Below are 17,547 nucleotides of genomic sequence, written 5' to 3' on the forward strand. Positions count from 1 at the left end.
TACTTTTGTACAGTGATCAACTACACGTTGACTTCCTTTTTTTCAGTTGAGTTGAACCATGATATCCTATTAACTTTGTGTGTATTTTTCTGCTTCTTGTGGACAATAATTGGCGGAGGGGCATGCCGTCCCTTATTTTTCCCCGCAAACCCCTCGTGTCGGATCCCGGCGTAAAATGAGACTTGGCTTGGCTTTAGTCGGAGTTTAATTCTTGCCTGGGAATTTGTGTCAGCCAGATCTATTGCAAACCAAATGATTCGATCCGAAATCAAGAATACGAGTCAGACACTATTGCACGCAAGCAAATGACACCAAACCGGTTCCTGCAGTCGGTGGGGGGCGCACTATGCTGAGTATGCTCACCACCGCCGGCCCCGCCGCCAGCATAAAAATCTAACGATGGCCGTCCCGCTACTAATGCGCTCCGGTCCGGAACGTCCCTGATTTTCCTGCTGCCCTCCAGTGATTGATTGTCCGTCTCCTCCCTCTTCCCTCCCTCCTCTGTCCTCTTCACCTCCTCTCCCCCTCCCCTCCCCCTTTCACCCTTTTCTCCCTCCCCCGGGATTGCCTGCAATTGCTCGCCAGCATGGCTTCCCCCAAGGTTCCGGATGCCATTGCCCCGGCAGAGCAGCCGCCATCGCCCTCCACCGATCGCCAGGATTCCATGGCGTCCGCAGCCAAGATCATCCAGAATGCCAAAGCGGCCACGGACAAGGAGCAGAAGATGACCCTGCTCCAGGGCGTCAAACTCTATCCCAAGGCCGTTGCCTGGAGTATCCTTATTTCCACCTGCATCGTCATGGAAGGCTACGATATCAGTCTTGTCAACAACTTCTACGCTTTCCCTCAATTCAACCGAAAATACGGCGAGTTGTCGGCGGATGGAACATATCAGGTGCCAGCACGGGTAATTGACTCCCTCCCCTCTATGTCCCTGGGACATACGTGCAATTGCACCATCATCCCGCACGCCATGCAGTGCTCGCGTGACACAATTGGCTAACAAAACGTCTCCAATGCAGTGGCAATCGGGTTTGAGTAATGGTGCCTACGTCGGAGAAATCATCGGCCTCTTCATCAATGGCTGGGCCTCGGAACGCTTCGGATATCGTTATACTATCATGGCTTGTCTCGTTTTGATCACGGCGTGGACTGCCATCTTCTTCACCGCCCCGAACGTCCAGGCGCTGCTGGCTGCGGAAATTCTGGCCGGTATTCCCTGGGGAGTGTTTCAGACATTGACTGTCACCTATGCGTCGGAGGTGTGTCCGGTGGCGCTGCGTGGATACCTCACGACCTACGTCAATTTCTGCTGGGGATTGGGACAACTGATCGGTATCGGTGTGATCAAGGGTATGATCAATCGGGATGACCAATGGGCGTACCGGATTCCATATGGACTGCAGTGGATGTGGCCATTGCCCCTCTTCATCGGGATTTCTCTCGCACCAGAATCCCCATGGTGGTTGGTCCGGAAGGGCAAGATCCAACAAGCCAAGAAAGCCCTGCTGCGATTGACGAGCGTGAAGCGAGAGACTAACTTCGACGCCGACGAGACCATCTCGATGATGGTTCATACGACATCCCTGGAGAACAAGATCACCACCGGCGCCAGCTACCTGGACTGTTTCAAAGGCACCGACCTGCGCCGGACCGAGATTGTCTGCATGGTGTGGGCGATTCAAAACCTGAGCGGCAACTCTTTCTCCAACTATTCGACCTACTTTCTTGAACAGGCAGGCCTGAGCACCGACAATGCCTATGCGTTCGCCATGGGCCAGTACGGAATCAACATGGTCGGCGTCTTCGGAGCCTGGTTCCTCATGTCCATCGGCCTGGGCCGGAGAACACTCTACCTGTACGGCCTCTGCGGGCTGTGCGTCATGTTGCTCGTCATGGGATTCCTTGGCCTAGTGCCCGAGGAGCACAAAACTCAGGCCGCCCTGGCAACCGGCTGCATGATGATCATCTGGGCGCTCTTTTATCAATTGACCGTCGGCACGGTCGCCTACTCCCTTGTCGCCGAGCTCTCCACCCGCCGCCTCCAGATCAAGACGGTCGTGCTCGGCCGCAACCTGTACAACATCGTCGCCATCGTCTGCGGTGTCCTGACCCCGTACATGCTGAACCCGGGCGCATGGGACTGGGGCAACTATGCCGGCTTCTTCTGGGGCGGCATCTGCTTCCTTTGCATCGTGTACACGTTTTTCCGGGTCCCGGAGCCTAACGGACGGTCGTTCGCCGAACTCGATCTCCTCTTCGAGCGGGGGGTCAGTGCGCGCAAGTTCGCCCAGACCCAAGTCGATGTGTTTGACGAGACCATGGAGCATGGGACGGTCGATCACTATCAGACGGAGAAGACAGTGGCGGCCGATGTGGCGGCCGTTGGGAAGGAGAATTCGAACTCGAATCCGAATGCGACTTCAACTTCACCGCAATGATGAATGACGCTCCTTTTGTAATAACAATTAATATAATAATGTACATAGAGACCGCTAATAATGAACATAGACGATTAATGATTCATTCTCATGCTTACTGAGTCGTTAGGTGGGCTTGATGTTACTACTTTGACAATTGGCAGGTTCCTCATGACATCTCCAAGACCAACCCATCATACTATCCAATCCACTTACTCATTCGACCACTCCGGCTTCTTCTTCTCCGCAAACGCCGTCATGCCTACCACCGTCAGCATCAACCACCTTCCAAAGAAAAGAAAGAAGCAAACTCACCAATCTTCTGATCCCTACTCCCAAACAACCCATGAAACAACCTCCTCTCAAACTCCACCCCCTCCCTCAACCCAACCTCATATCCCTTATTCACCACCTCCTTACCCGCCACCACCGCAACCCTCGAATAACCCGCAATCGTCTCCGCCGTCTCAACCGCAACATTCACCACCTCATCCTTACCCCCCTCCACCACTCTCGCCGCAACCCCCCACTCACCCGCCTCCTTTCCACTGAAGTTCTTCCCCGTCAGAATCAACTCCATGGCCTTACTCTTCCCCACGGCCTTGGTGAGCCGCTGCGACCCGCCCGCTCCAGGGATTACCCCCAATTTGATCTCAGGCTGTCCGAAGGTCGCGGTCGACGTGCAGTAGATGATGTCGCACATGAGGGCGAGTTCGCAACCGCCACCCAGGGCGTAGCCGGAGACGGCGGCGATGACGGGCTTGCGGATTGCGTTGGCGAGGTGCGACCACGGGGCGATGAAATTGTTGCTGTATGCGGAGGAGAAGGTTAGGGGGGCCATTTCTTTGATGTCGGCGCCGGCTGTATCATTACATCATATATGGGTTAGTGGTGTGTTGATTGTGTTATTGGGAGGGTAGTGGCGCACCTGCGAAGGCTTTCTCACTGCCGGTGATCACGATCGCACCGATGTCCTTGTCCGTGTCGTAGGTGGTTAGGGCATCGTTGAGTTCTTCGAAGAGTGGGCTGGAGAGCGCGTTGAGGGCTTTGGGGCGGTTGAGGGTAACTGTTGCATTTCGGTTGAGGTTGTGATTAGCATTGAATTAAACTCATGCTTGTTGCTAATGCTATTGTTTGAAAGGGACTGGGGAAAGGGCATACTCAGTCCTACTCCCGGCTTGGGAGTCGAGGTGAGGATGTGCTCATATGCCGAGGTTGCGGTTGCGGAGAACGGACGGCCGCGGGCAAGAAAGGAAGTCAGAGGGATGGCGGTGCGGGAGGAGACGAGACGGGAGCACTGGCGGGAGAACATATTGAGTTCAATTACTGATTATCTAGTATATGAGAGGAGAGAGATGTGTGAAGAGATCAATTGCAGATGTGGTCGAGAGAAACAGTCGGGGAAAGGGAAGGGGGATATGATGATGATAGTAGCAGCTCCCCGCAAATCCCGCCGAGTTAACCCCGGCAATAGCCGTGACAGCTTTTGCACGTGATAGCTATTTCTGAGTCAGCGGCCTCTGAGGCGCAGTCATCATGACAGTGGCTGGTGTTCACCCAAAACGGGCTTAGCGGGTGCAGCCGGGCAGTGGCCAGTTTTCCCGCGAGCAGCTGCTGGCTGGCTGGGCTGCTGTCCTTCACCTTCATCAGCTGAAGCACTTTCGCATTCCTAATCCATTGCTTTCTGTCCGTGCTCGGTGCTGTCTTTGTGCCCTATGCGCTGAGTCTGCTGGGTGCCTTCTTGTCCACTTTTTCGTCTCCTCTCTCTCTCTCCACACTCTCCTCTCTTCTTCTTGCTACGCGATAGATAGCCACATCCACATTTCCACCATGGACGTTCCTGAGCCTGAGCAGACGCCTTTCACGGCCGTGACGGCGCAAACCTCGAAGCTGGCTAGGGTATGTGCATATAGTCTCTCTGATCTGGTTTTCGCAATACCTGTCGCAATCCTGCACCCAGCGCAGACGACATGCCCATCCGCTACCCCAACAAACAACTCCTACCCACGGACCATGACATGACATGATAAGCTAACTACTACCTCACACAGCAATACCAAACCTACCTCGACGCCTCCACCCCATTCACAGCCTACCGCTGGACCGGCACCGTCGTCCTACTCCTCATCTTCTTCCTGAGAATCGTCCTCGCCCAGGGATGGTACATCGTAGCCTACACCCTCGGCATCTACCTGCTCAACCTCTTCCTCCTCTTCCTGCAACCCAAGTTCGACCCATCCCTGACGCAGGATGAGGGTCTGGAAGACGGCGACGCCGCCGCTCCCAGCCTGCCCATGAAGCAAGACGACGAGTTCCGTCCTTTCATCCGCCGTCTCCCCGAATTCAAGTTCTGGCACTCGGCCACTCGCGCCATTGCTATCGGCTTCGTGTGCTCGTGGTTCGCCGTCTTCGATATCCCGGTGTTCTGGCCTGTCTTGGTGGTTTACTGGATTATTCTGTTTGTGTTGACCAGTGAGTATACCAAATTCTGCTTATCTTTGGTGGGAGGCGAAATTGGTGGAAAGGCTAACCCGAATCAACCTTACTAGTGCGCCGCCAGATCCAGCACATGATCAAGTACCGCTATGTGCCGTTCTCGTTCGGTAAGACGCGGTACGGTCGGTCATAAAAGCGACACAAACACACAAAAAGAAAAATAGATATATCTTTTCGTCTGCCTGGATAAATGAGTCACGGCAGATTGCAATGAGATGTGATGAGACGAGACGATGATGTGGTGTGATTTGATGATGAAATTCGTCATGTCATGCTATGCGATGCTTGGCTTTGTGCTCTTCTCTGACGGCTTACCCTAGTACGTCTATATATTATTGATGAATAAGATGTGGACCGTCCGGGATACTTCTCCCTTTTCCTGTCTATGCCTTACCCCATGTACTCTCCTTCATGCCAGAACAGGTTGTTGGTAGACACATGAGGACAATGGACAAGACAAACAAGCACAATAACTACCTTACACCCCCTTTAATTTTCGCTGTTTCCTTCTCTTCTCTCTCCTCTTCATGATGATCTTTCGAGTGTGACCTCGTGTGGCCCTTGTGTGTATGTGTGTCTGTCTGTGTGAAACTGACTCTATGAAACCATACTACCGGGATGTTATACCAGTATCTTCCTACTATTCAATGTGTACAGAATTAAGTCAATGCCGTTTATGCTTATTATTCCCTTATTATTTCTTGCTTTTACCTGCTTCTACTTCCCTGTGCTATATTAGAACTTTAGCTCATCTTCCGTGTATTCTGTGTCGATTTACTAGTATTGTGTATGACGAATAGATAAAACTGTTATTACTTTATAGTATCTTCTAGGATAGAGAACAGCATCCCAGGGTGTAGTATGTATGTATGTTCTAGATAGGAACTTGACTGATACTGAGGTGGTGGTGGTAGTAATTGGTCGGGTTTGATTGGTTGGGAAGTGAGTACTATATGGTAGCAGAGGGAGGCAGAACCTGAGGTTTCCGTCTCTTATCTCTTAGTAGTCCTTCAGGTTGCAGAAGGGCCATAGTCTTTACTGAGTCATACAATGTGTGATGTGAAGTAAGTAGGAGTTACTTGTGGCATACAGGTAGAGTTCATTGTCTATTCTAGACTTTTGACTATGTGCATAGAGTTGAAACAAAAAAATCAAAGGGTAAAAGATAGAGGCAATAGGAGATATGGAGGAAAGCAATGTTTACAATGCCATCAAGGCAGTAAGTGTCAATCAAAATAGGTATGGAAGAAACATAGCAACATTAATATTTGAGGGGGAAAAAAGTAAAATCATATCTCAAGATGCTCTACGCTGTTTCTCTTCGGGGTGATGTTGTCCAATGACAGAGCAGACATGGCGCGACTAGGTGCTGGACGTTCGAGTTCTTGCGTCTTGGTGCAGATCCAGGTGGAGGCGTACATGTTCACACTGTTTTCACGTTAGTATAGTTGTTGATGTGGTATGATTTCAAATATTAGGATGCTCACCGATCAATGCAAGTGCCCGGGAATCTGGCGCCAACGCGGCGTGCGGAGAAACCGTTCTGCTCGAAATGTTGGATATACCATGGCTCGATGCTCGCGGAACGGAGTAGTATCCGGCCACCCATCTTCAAGGCGTGGTTGAGCTTCTGTGCTTGGATGGAGGCTTCTTCGCCTTCCGGGTCGAACCAGTCCATGGAGTCCATGACCTATTTGGTCCGTCAGTTTGAATGTATTTGTGAGGGTTGATGTAGGAACATACCACAGCGATAGTCAGGCTGCGCGGCTTGATCCGCTTGATTACCTCGTTGATCTCGTCTGTGTGGATGCGGAGACCGTCGAATGCGCCAGGCGAGGAGAGCTTCACATGGGCTTTAGGGGAGAGGTATGCGGGATGGCACCTTTTACTGTTAACTTGCTTTCGGGGCAGGTCAGCTGTGTAAGACTTACCTCCGTGAAAACTGTCCCTGCAAGCAGAGAAAGTAAAAGTAGTTGTCATTGCTGATCAGAGTGTCCTGGACCACCGGATCCAAGGTGTCCACCACGTACTCCCAGATCGACTTGCCGCTGACATCCTTCGCCTGCTTCATGTCCTTGTTCAAACCGTTTCTCTTGAAGTAGTCATCGATAATCATGTTACGCTGGTTGCGAGGCACGCCTGCGGCCTTCCATGCGAACCATTCCGTTCCCACCACCGCCCAGTGAAGAGGCTTGCTCATCAGGACGGAACGGATTCGAGGCCAGATCTTGCGCTGTTCTGCCAAGGTCTGGGCCTCACAGAGCTGTCGTACCTGGCTTTCCAGGCCGAAGACCTTGAAGAGGTAGCGGACCATCTTGATAGCGTGGCGCGATCCACCCGTCTCGTAGAGTCCCTTACCAGAAGAGGAAGTGAAGATATGGGTATGCTCCAGCCAGTACTGGAAGGCTTGACTAGACAAGTGTGGGCTCAGTCGGGAGATGAGTAGGTTGCGGAACTCGGGATGCTTTCCTTCACCGAAGATCTTCCACACATCGCGGTGGCCCAGAGCCATGAAGCTAGCCACCTTGAGTTCCAGAAGGTGGTTCTGATTTGGGTTCAAGTCAACCGCATGGACACGACGCGGGCTCTTCTGAAGGTAGTCAAGAATGTTGTCACCGGCGCTGGTGATGGCCAGAATGACATCGTCTCGCTTGATGTCCAGCAGGCGGTGGTCAACGCGGGGGTCTTCCCAGTTGAAAGCATAAATATACTCGTTTCCGAACTGAGTGTGCTTGGGGAGGAGGTCATTGTAGAAGATACGGTGGTGGTGATTCTGGTAAAAGGACGAAGGGAGAGGCAGGTTCGCGCTCAGATTGATCACAGCCGACTCATAGGCCTTGGATCTGATTTCCTGAGTGCTATTCACAACAGCAGTCTCCATCTCCTTGCGATGGTTGGCGGGAGAGAGGTACGGCGACTCTGTGAACGAAGCATTCAACTTCTCGATGGCTTCGCGACCTGAGTGGGTGGTCGAATCTTTCTGGCAACCGACAAAGATGTAGTATGGGATACCACCCAAAAGGTAGTTTCTCTCGCTGGCAGAGATGACGGTTCCGAATCGGTACTCCAGGTAGTCACGGCGGGCTGCCTCCAAGCTGACCCGGTCCACGTCGAACCAGGCACGCCAGAAGACACGACCGAGCCAGTTCACATGTCGGTTGAAGGCACCGCCAGTGTAGTTACGCGACGAGACATCAACAATGCTTTGGACTATCGGGGGTTAGGAATATTGCGTCGACAGATTTTACCAGACTTACCATAGAAGTCACAAACTCCGAGAACGCCAGTAGGCTTCAAGAGTGCAGGTAGCGCGTCGATGACACTGTAGTAGTCTGCATCATATAAGCTCCACTCTTTGATATGTCACTAAGTGCACCAACCTGGAATCATAGACAGGCTATAGCTCATTGTTGCCAAGTCGGCACCGGCGCTGCTCTCGTTACGGGGGTCGACCTTGTCATCCTCCGGTAAACGGAAGGAGCGAGCATCCTGGCAGACAACGTGGACGTTCTTCCATCCCAGCCTTTCGAAGCGCTGGCGGGCCACCTCACAGAGCGAGGGTGATAGATCTACCAGATAAACGCGGGAGAAGAAATCCTTGACGGGTAGGAAAGCAGACATGGCTTCAATGTTGTATCTAATAGTGGTTAGGGGTCGGTTGGATGTTGTGTCCTCGAGATTGCTCACCCAGTGCCTCCGCCAATCTACATAATCAGTCAATGCTCATCACCCGGTAAGACTGCATAGGTGATACTTACATCAACCCAGACAGCCTTGCCAGACTGAAGCTGCTTGTTCTCGACCTTGTGCTTCAGTTGGGCTGCAACCAGACCCAGCATATCCTCTCGACCGCGCAACAAACGTTTGCGAGTGGCATCGTAGACGCCAGCCTATGTCCGTTTCTGTCAGAAAATGGAACTAGGCCGTCGATTGGCGGTCATCTGGCATACCTGCGTCTTGTAGAAGCTCTCGAGAGCATCCTGTTGACCATTTCCGTGCTTCTCGTGGGGTTTGAGGAATGTCGCGTATGCGAACTTGAGATAGGTGAAGACACCGCTATTGTAGTCAATTTTGCGCTTCTGTGACGACAACATCATGACCACTGCGACGAACGCGCAGACCGCGAACGCGGTGCCGGCAATGTAGACATGCAGCCAGTTCAATCGGCCCCAGAAGGGACCGGTCGCGCTGCTGGAAGACATGAGGGCACAAAAGGTTGTAATGGGATAGAATTGAAGCCTCCTGTCGAAAGAAGGACAGATGAGAAGCAGATCTCCTGCCTCGCGAATTGCGAGGACGGGCGGCTTCTTGAATCAATTGCTCTGCAGCACCAACAGAGCAATGCGGGAGAAGTTGGCCACATCTTTGGGATGCACGCCCCACTTGCGACAGCCCCTCCTGGTCCGAGTTGAATTCTAAAAAAGACATGAGCGCAGCGCGATGCCCTATCAGGGGGACACATGGTCCGGGGATGATAAGCTGCATTGGCTGTCCGTGGTAAAAGAGTGAATGGCTCGCGGGAAGAGGTGGAGGAAGGATCTCCGGGTGGTTCTTGGAGACCAGCTGGCACCGAATTGCAGTAGGAGACACTCGTTAGCAAAGGATGAAGAGGAGAGTTGCAGAGCTTCAATGTATGGATGCATCTGCGTATAGTTCGGGTAGACCAATCAAGGGTGCATGTGCCCGCACGCCGTGGGCTCCCGGAGCCACTCGCCGCCAATCAATCCCGCACGCCAGCCCCAGGCACCCTGATCTTCCAACTTATTGGTACAGGGCCCGATCAACGGTCAACGCTCATCCATCGTCTTGCCAATAATAGCTGTGATATTCAGAGGGTGTAGGTGGCAGATCCTCGATGCAGATGCACTGCCGTCAATTGCCCCCTCCCCTTCATTCCTCCATCCCTCTTTTTCGTCGCTGGCCAGGTACTAGGGCGATCCCGGATTCTGGGAGAGGCACAGGTCTGATAAACTTCGACATCCACGGTCAGCTGGTGAAATATGGTGTTGCATCAAAGTATAAATCTCCAAATCTACCCGACCTGACAAAGGAGCTAGTGGCCGGTCTGTGACTCTCCACACTGCTGCGTATTCACCCGGTCCATGCATGCACGCATGCTCCTCGCCACTGAAGCTTCTGTACATTATATACTCTTCCTTGTAACCGCGATAGCCGAGTGCTTTACTTTTTCTCCTAGACATGTGGGAGAATTGCAATGCATCGGTACATGCTTGCTGGTCGAGTCAAGTACACCTGTATGAGTCTCTGTCATAAAGGAGCGGAGACCGTCGACCATGTATTAGCCAGCGTTAGAGGAATATACTAAAAGATCAAATACCCAGGTTCTACATATATCAATGTGTTTCTGTCCTGGGCCTGTCATTTTCCCAGAACTAGATAATAGAATTTAAGAAACCGCACTACATCTGATTTAGAGCCGGAACACCGCTTGCATTGTACTAGAGAAACGGCCCCATCACCCCAGATCAATTGAAGGCTTATTTTACTGGCAGCTCCAGTAGAGAACAGCTCTGTTCTAGGCTGCATATCTACGTTCATTAAATTGTGATAACTATATATACTATATAGGTACATACTCGTCATTCTATCTTCCAGATGATCCAATAGTATTCACATTACCGATCTGCAATCCCCGAAACAAGATCGCGAGCCAGTCCAGCAATAATCTCCAACCCCGTCATATCGACACTTTCACCACCAGGCGACCTTAACCTCCTAGCCGGCCCATCAAGCCGCTTCCACACCTCAATATACCTCTGATTATCCTCATTCAAGCCCATTCCCCGAAATATACTGCGCATCCCATAAAAGTTCCTGGCTTTCTCCATATCTGAAAGCCACACCGCCGTCGACGAGCATCTACCCGTCAGTCTAGTCTCCATCTCCGCTTGGATCACTCCAAGCCGGATACAATGCAGAACTAGGGCTGCAAGTCCTGCTGCTAGGGCGGTAGAGATTGACGAGCCAGACTTTTCCTCTGAATCAATAGGCAGTCCCTTCTCAAGATAAGGGCTCCGCGGGGATATCTTATGTCCGGGGAAGATGAAGCTCAGGTGCTGCGGGTTGCCGGATGGGCCGTATACCCTGCCATCGGCTGTGGAAGCTCCAATTCTGAATATGCGTCTGTCGAACGAACAGGGATATTCAATTTCGCTCACGGCGCCTTTGTCGGATGCGGCGCCGAATAGGAGGATTTTGGCATCTAAGGCAGCTCTGATTGCATCTTGTAGTGCAGTTATGCTGCTTTGGTTATCATCTGTTTCTTGGATCGTCCAGGACATGGAGATAATGTCCACTTCCTGGCGGACCGCTGCCATTACGGCCTGGGGTAATTGTTAGGCTAGTCTTAGGTAGGTCAAAGGCAGCACTTGTAAGGACTCACCAGTGCAGCACTTTCGCTGAGATTTGCCTACCACCACCACCCTCAGGGCCCGGATGCATCTCAAGTTTGCAGACATACAATCTGGCCGTCGGACAAACTCTGCAGATCATATCAGCCATCATCGTCCCGTGGCCACCACCGGATATGTAATATGGACTGGTCCCGTTGCCATCAAGGTATGTGCGGTCAAATGATTCGCCTCCGATGACCTTCCCTTGAAGGGACTCGATGTGAATATCGACTCCATCATCAATGACAGCCACCTTGATATTTTCCTTCAGCACAAGCGTATCTGTTACGGGCACCTTGACATTTTGAAGCTCGTCCGCAAATCTGTCTATGCAATCCAACCACCGATTGGGCTGTATTCTTCTCTTTCGTAGGCCGATTGACATGTTAGCTAGGCTGGCCGTATCTTTGAGTCGCTTGCTTGTTGAAACACCAATTTCACTTTTCCTGACAACAATTGGTTTGCGAGGCTGAGCTAGGTTGCTGTTCTTGGTGTTAGTCCTTCTAGCAGCATTGATTTCTTCCACTGCCTGGTTGAGCCTTGATTGAAGATATTCCACTGCGGAAGTAACTTTGTGAAATGCTTCCGGACCCTGAAGATGGTCAGAAAAGGTGAGTAGAATCATCAGGGCGGTAGAATTACCTCTTCCTTATTCCATACCAGATGAACACATTCGAGCTTCTCCAATCGTAGAAGGCCATCCTGCTCAGTCCAGTCCGTCAAGATAGATGGATTCCCGCTCCATCGAAGATAAACTTCTTTTAAACCCCGGCAAGCATTGAATAGCGTCTGAGAACTCAAATCGACCTTTCGCCATGACAACGTCTCTATTTCGAACCTGCTGAGGCAATCGGCGATAGCCTTATCTGTGTGGGGCGCATCTTCTGTATCATGAACAACAACCTTGAGAATGTGCCTCACATTTTTACAATAGAGCCAGTTGAAGAAGAAGACGAGATCATTCGGGCCTTGATCCTCTTTCATGGTTTGAGCTAGCTTTTTCGCTAGCGTTGAACCTGGAGCAGGCCCAGGAGGCTTTTGCAATAGCACAGGTCGGAACGATACGTATCGCAGGACTTCGTCGAAGACCATATGACGGTAGCTGTCTTCGAATGAGTCTTGTGATATGGTCAATGGACCTTGAGAGAAGTCAAATGACAGGTTGACATCTGGTTTGACATTAGGACTGCCTAGACAATGTTGTGTTGGTACTAAATGCGTACTTTGTATATTTGCACCATAGAGGAACCTCGTTGCCGAGAGCTGATCTCTAATATTCCGTTCGGGAGCACTTTCAAAGGTTGAGCGAAGGTAGTACAGTTTGATCTCTTGTTGAATGTTGTCTGCATACGAAGCTGTATGACTTTCTCGAGACATGTTCATCCTTGGTTCTTGCCTAGACCACCATCAGTAAAAGTTTGACCAAGTACCTTCAATCAAAATACCTCGGATCACACTTCTCTATCTGCTGCTGCTGCTTTGTAGTGGTCTGGTTTACCGGCAGCTCGTCAAGCGCTCTCCTACCTCCGACTAGAGTCGCCTGGTCTTCAGTCTTTCCTGCCAGAATCTCCAGAGAGCTCCCTGCATTTGCGCCCTGATGGCCCATATGGGCTTTTTCCCGCGTGTAGCGGTGGTACTCGTACACGGACAGACCGGGCGGATCTGTCGTGAACTGATCCAAAGCCGCATCTCCGCGTGCGATGAGCGCCTTCACAAGGCTCAGTTGCGAGGCAGAAGACCGGTGATACTCGACTGCCAGATGCAAGGGGGTAAGACCATTCTTATCGCGCGCCGAAAGGGTAGTGTTCGACGTCCCCTCAATAAGCTTCAAGGCATAATCATGGTCCATAAAGTGATGAATGGCAGCATGGATACAGTTCCGTCCGTTTTCAGAAGTCTGCCGCAGAAGAATGTCCAATTCCGTACCATTGATCTCCTTCAATATGGCGTCCACAAAGGCAAGGTTCCCATATACAATAGCAACATGCAGAGGGGTCCTTTCGTTGGCATCCTTATATTGCAAGAGATGCCCCTTTTTCCTCACCATGAAGCGTATAGCAGTGCTGTGTGCCAGCCTGCTCGCCGCTATATGGAGGAAGGTCTGTCTATCCACCCGAGTCCTCTCGTCCAGGACGTGGGAATAGTCGGCCAGGAACACAGCTCGAGAGCTCCCGTTTCTTAGATCTAAGGTCTTGTTGCAGATTTTGGTGATGATCTCGTCGAAGGTGGCCTGCACCTTGTCTTTTGGAGACGTCTGCACTGCGTACTCGATAGAATCGTCATCGTCGTAATCCAAGTCAAGATCGGTTTTGTTGGCTGTTTCGGATGGTGTGGCTTCTCGGAAGATCTTCAGTGATTCTTTGAAGATCATGGTGTCGATGAAACTTGTTTGGGTGATCTCAGAGCTGTATAATACGATGAGCTGGAAGTTGTACTCCGGGACCAAAGCGCTTCGGGTCCATCATTGTACCCTTATATAGTATAAATATAACTCTTCTCTTCTAGATTCGTTGGTCAGACTTAGATAATGTGGAAGCCCCTCCTGCAAGACAAAAGCGGCCCATATATCTGGCGCTTCTGAACAGCCAGTGAAATATCTCTATCGCTAGCTCTCATCTACACGGGCGGCTAGCGGCGAGAAGCCCTATCATCTCCGTGCCGCCTCGAAACTAGTAGCTTGTGAAGATTCCGCATTATTGAGTGCTTTTGTCTATGCAGAACGGGCCTCGACCGAATTTCAGTAACCTTTGTATTATTTCCTTAAGACGAAGAGACGAATGATAATGACTCGTCTGGAAGAAGAAACTGTACATCAAACTGATCATGCGGATTTTTCTTAACAGTTCCATTAGCGCGAGGACGCGGGAGGATGATGCTTAAGCACCCACCAGGCGCCACATTTAGCATTCCACGGTTGCTTATTCTTGTGGTTCATGGAGGTGAGACACTCGGTTATGTGTCGCTCATTGGTCAGGCTAGGGCTGCATAGGCGCGCGCATAAAACTACTCCTTTACCAAACCAAACCATATTCATTGGTTCGCAGATAGAGAAATTACCCACACTATAGTTGTGTGATTCGCGTCTAATGATGCACCTAGGAAAATCTATTGTTAGTAAGTTGAGGAGAGGGGCGGAAGTAACCGCATACCTTTTACAGGCGGATAAGATCTCTAGGTAACAAGCCACCTTTCTTCGTTCTAACGCTCCTTAGACAGTAGGCGGACTCTGCATGCAATTTCTTACTTAGTATTGAATTTTTAAAGGTTGAAGTTGCCGTTGCCATGAGAGCAGCTATCTTGCTAGAAAGGAAAAGACGAAGGGAAGTTCCAGGCCAATGTCTCCATTCGGGCAAAGGCGGACTGGAAGACGCAACTTGAGTGGCTGGTGGGGTCAACAAGAGCAGATGATCCCGTTCTGTTTGACCCTACTTTGAGTTCCACTAGTGACAAGTACGATGATATGGAGTTGAAGATGGGTGATATTGATCTCAACGGTATCTCGGAGATTGTGGTAGAAAGCGGAAAGACCATGGCCTAGACATGGGAAGTCGCTGTACATTATAATGCTTTTGTCTGCTGCTACTGTATGCCATGTTCAGGATGTTAGTTATTCATTATCTAATATCATATAATGTTCTTTGGCTGGCCCTTCCAAGCCATAACAACCAGTCAAGGCTGGAATAAACAGACGGAATATATACCTTCGAACTTGTGGCTTGCAGCCATTCCGATATTCAAAGTGAATGCGCTTGGAAATCACCGCACTGCTGCCTGTCACATCTTGGGTCACAGTGCAATGAAGGTTATTACCAGGATCTGTCTCTGTGCATCGGGTATGTGCAATTTGTTCACCCCTATCACCTGCATAGCTAAACGCGGATATAAAACAGACACGATGTCTCAGCTTCTACCAGAGTCAGACTATATACTAGAAGCGGCAGTGACAACAGCTACAATCGAAACACCATGGAGAACCTACCAACAGAGATTCTCGGAATGATAGGGAAGTTCATTGCCTTGGACATAGATGGGAATTGCGAAAAGATACGGAGATCGACCTTGCTTGCTTTGACTCGGTGCTGTCGGAAATTCCACAAGATATTCGAACCATTACTCTATTACCATCTTGACCTGGGATACGGCATCCCCCTGACCCACGCCCACATCCGTCTCGTTATTCTTCTCTGGAATCACCCCGAAGTGGCAGACTGGGTTCGCAGCGTAAAACTGTTCTGGTACTTCGACAAAAATATACCAGTGCATGACGCTAGTGACGAGGATATTGATGAATTTGCGAAGTTCGTGCCCAGAGCACTAAGCAAGATACTAATGCCAGGTGAAGCGTTCACAGACGAGTGGGAGGAATGCCTGCTCGAATTCAAGATGGAGGCTTGGTTAGGAGTCTTGTTTGTTTGCTTGACGCATCTAGAACGCATTGAATTTGAACATGAAGACTCAGGTCTTTTCATCATCATTCTATATAAAGCCGCAGAGCGAGAGCAACCCTTTCACGAAACCCCATCATTTCCTTTCCTTCGAGAGGTCATTGCTCACTGCCAACTTGATGAAGGAATAACCGAAACTTTCCTCACTCCGTTTCTCTATTTCCCAAATGTCCAGTCTATCACAGGTTCTTCGATCTCGACTGAATATAGCAGTGATGATGGGTGTCATCTCTACTCTCACGAACCACCCCTCTCAGTTGGTCCCATAAAACAGATTTCGTTGGGCGATGTCCGGATGTGCACCGGAATGCTCGAGTGGCTTCGAGTTTGCAAAGAACTGGAACATTTCTCAATCGAAGCCTCACTTCACCCAGACGCAGAGGTGATTGAAAGACGCTTTGAGACTCGAGAACTTTATCAGGCTCTTCTTCCATTCAAAGATACCCTCAAATTTCTCAGCGTGGCATATGATAAGCAGTACAATTCTTGGCTTGACATGAGCGGGGGAATCCCTGTTTGCGAGGATAACATCCCGTTTGAGTCCTTCCAAGAATTCTCTGCCCTTGAGCAGTTGACTGTTCGGCATGCCCACCTCGTATCAATTTTTTCGCACGCTGCTATCAAGAAACCTAGCATTGGTCGGCTTGTTGACAGGCTTCCGAGCACCCTTCGAACTCTTTCTGTCCAAGACGTTCTCCCCGATAATAGTGGTCTGCTGGCGGAACTCTTGATGGTTGCTCAGGATCGAAGCTTATTTCCTGACCTGAAGAGTTTGAAACTCAGGGACAGGTCTCTGATATGGACTGCATCAGGTGATGAAACGATACCGGATGGAACGACAGTGGGTGGGGCAGCAGCGGGATTGAATATGGCTCTCGTAAAAGAAGAAGCCGACAGAGAATATGCGGATACAGAAAGGTTGAGGCGGGAATGTGAGGCTAGAGGTATCGACATGCAATGGATCATGGAAGGTATGTCTGACAGCGAAGACGAGGGTGAAGTACGTAATGCAGGACGTTAAGCCAAAGCTATCGTTACTCAATGCACACCTGCCTAAAACGGCAAGCATTCTGATCGGATCAGTCTGGTCTCTGGTTGGTGATTTGGACATCAAAGTTTTGAAAAGTCATTCAATGTTATAGTTCGCAGTGGAGTCTCATAGAGTATCAAGAGTATCTTCTGCACCGGTCACCAGGCCGAAATGCTGCAATGCACTAGCACCCACTAAAGCAACATATCCATCTTCCTGCAAGAAATTTCCCCATTAGATGATCACGACTGGACTGCAAACTTATAAGCAGTATATAGTGCTCAATCGCCATGGGCCGACTTGATGCTGCGTAACTCTATAGACGAACATCAAATACTCACTTTTCCTGCTCTAACTCCCACTAACCACCTCGTGGCCCACAGGATAGATGCACTTCAATTGTCGAAGATAGAGTGTTGAAAACTTAAAGAAACATCTTCCAGCCAGCAGAATACTAACCCATGAGAATGCGCTATGATACTGACAAATGAAATGACATATACTAAAAGCAACTAGGTCTGGGCTTGAAGGAGACAAGGCACATACTAGGAAAAATGCATTAGTAGATTAGCGATAATTGCCCTTTGGGTGTAGCATTCTCGATGATCAAGCTTTTCTTGCAACCATACTGTCCGATTTTTAAACATTTACCAACTTTGAGGGTTGCAGATTCCTTCCAACAAGAACTTTTTCAGTACGCCCAGAAATTCCCCCTATTTGCTCCCACGCCCTCACAATCTCAC

The 17,547-nt window shown here is 50.2% G+C and overlaps 6 protein-coding genes across 6 annotated transcripts; 3 read left to right on the forward strand and 3 right to left on the reverse strand.

Moving 5' to 3' along the window:
• Nucleotides 1-534: 534 nt before the first annotated feature.
• Nucleotides 535-2,441, forward strand: BO85DRAFT_467452 (putative MFS alpha-glucoside transporter; the record flags this gene model as incomplete). The annotated part of the gene is made up of 2 exons (XM_025662189.1): nucleotides 535-907; nucleotides 1,023-2,441. Exons 1-2 carry the CDS (start codon nucleotides 587-589, stop codon nucleotides 2,439-2,441), a joined length of 1,740 nt encoding a protein of 579 aa, XP_025517685.1. The 5' UTR covers nucleotides 535-586.
• On the reverse strand, nucleotides 2,430-3,851 carry echA (enoyl-CoA hydratase echA). The gene is made up of 3 exons (XM_025659761.1): nucleotides 3,582-3,851; nucleotides 3,349-3,486; nucleotides 2,430-3,281 (listed from the first exon to the last, which is right to left on the reverse strand). Exons 1-3 carry the CDS (start codon nucleotides 3,730-3,732, stop codon nucleotides 2,698-2,700), a joined length of 873 nt encoding a protein of 290 aa, XP_025517686.1. The 5' UTR covers nucleotides 3,733-3,851; the 3' UTR covers nucleotides 2,430-2,697.
• Nucleotides 3,852-4,250: 399 nt separating this feature from the next.
• Nucleotides 4,251-5,049, forward strand: BO85DRAFT_486223 (Rer1 family protein; the record flags this gene model as incomplete). The annotated part of the gene is made up of 3 exons (XM_025663374.1): nucleotides 4,251-4,319; nucleotides 4,472-4,892; nucleotides 4,970-5,049. The coding sequence occupies 3 exons, from the start codon at nucleotides 4,251-4,253 to the stop codon at nucleotides 5,047-5,049; spliced, it is 570 nt and encodes a 189-aa protein (XP_025517687.1).
• Nucleotides 5,050-6,205: 1,156 nt separating this feature from the next.
• On the reverse strand, nucleotides 6,206-9,118 carry BO85DRAFT_510789 (class I SAM-dependent methyltransferase; the record flags this gene model as incomplete). The annotated part of the gene is made up of 9 exons (XM_025664567.1): nucleotides 6,206-6,344; nucleotides 6,404-6,606; nucleotides 6,660-6,798; nucleotides 6,848-8,126; nucleotides 8,174-8,248; nucleotides 8,297-8,553; nucleotides 8,604-8,620; nucleotides 8,675-8,806; nucleotides 8,867-9,118. 9 exons carry the CDS (start codon nucleotides 9,116-9,118, stop codon nucleotides 6,206-6,208), a joined length of 2,493 nt encoding a protein of 830 aa, XP_025517688.1.
• Nucleotides 9,119-10,552: 1,434 nt separating this feature from the next.
• On the reverse strand, nucleotides 10,553-13,700 carry BO85DRAFT_368290 (subtilisin-like protein; the record flags this gene model as incomplete). Its single annotated transcript, XM_025655860.1, has 5 exons — nucleotides 10,553-11,260; nucleotides 11,331-11,921; nucleotides 11,972-12,498; nucleotides 12,553-12,725; nucleotides 12,775-13,700. 5 exons carry the CDS (start codon nucleotides 13,698-13,700, stop codon nucleotides 10,553-10,555), a joined length of 2,925 nt encoding a protein of 974 aa, XP_025517689.1.
• A 1,595-nt stretch (nucleotides 13,701-15,295) lies between these two features.
• BO85DRAFT_367596 (uncharacterized protein) lies at nucleotides 15,296-16,795 on the forward strand (the record flags this gene model as incomplete). Its single annotated transcript, XM_025655821.1, has 1 exon — nucleotides 15,296-16,795. One exon carries the CDS (start codon nucleotides 15,296-15,298, stop codon nucleotides 16,793-16,795), a length of 1,500 nt encoding a protein of 499 aa, XP_025517690.1.
• Nucleotides 16,796-17,547: the final 752 nt, after the last annotated feature.

This window comes from Aspergillus piperis, assembly GCF_003184755.1.
Source record: "Aspergillus piperis CBS 112811 unplaced genomic scaffold BO85scaffold_5, whole genome shotgun sequence".
Classification (NCBI taxonomy): domain Eukaryota; kingdom Fungi; phylum Ascomycota; class Eurotiomycetes; order Eurotiales; family Aspergillaceae; genus Aspergillus; species Aspergillus piperis.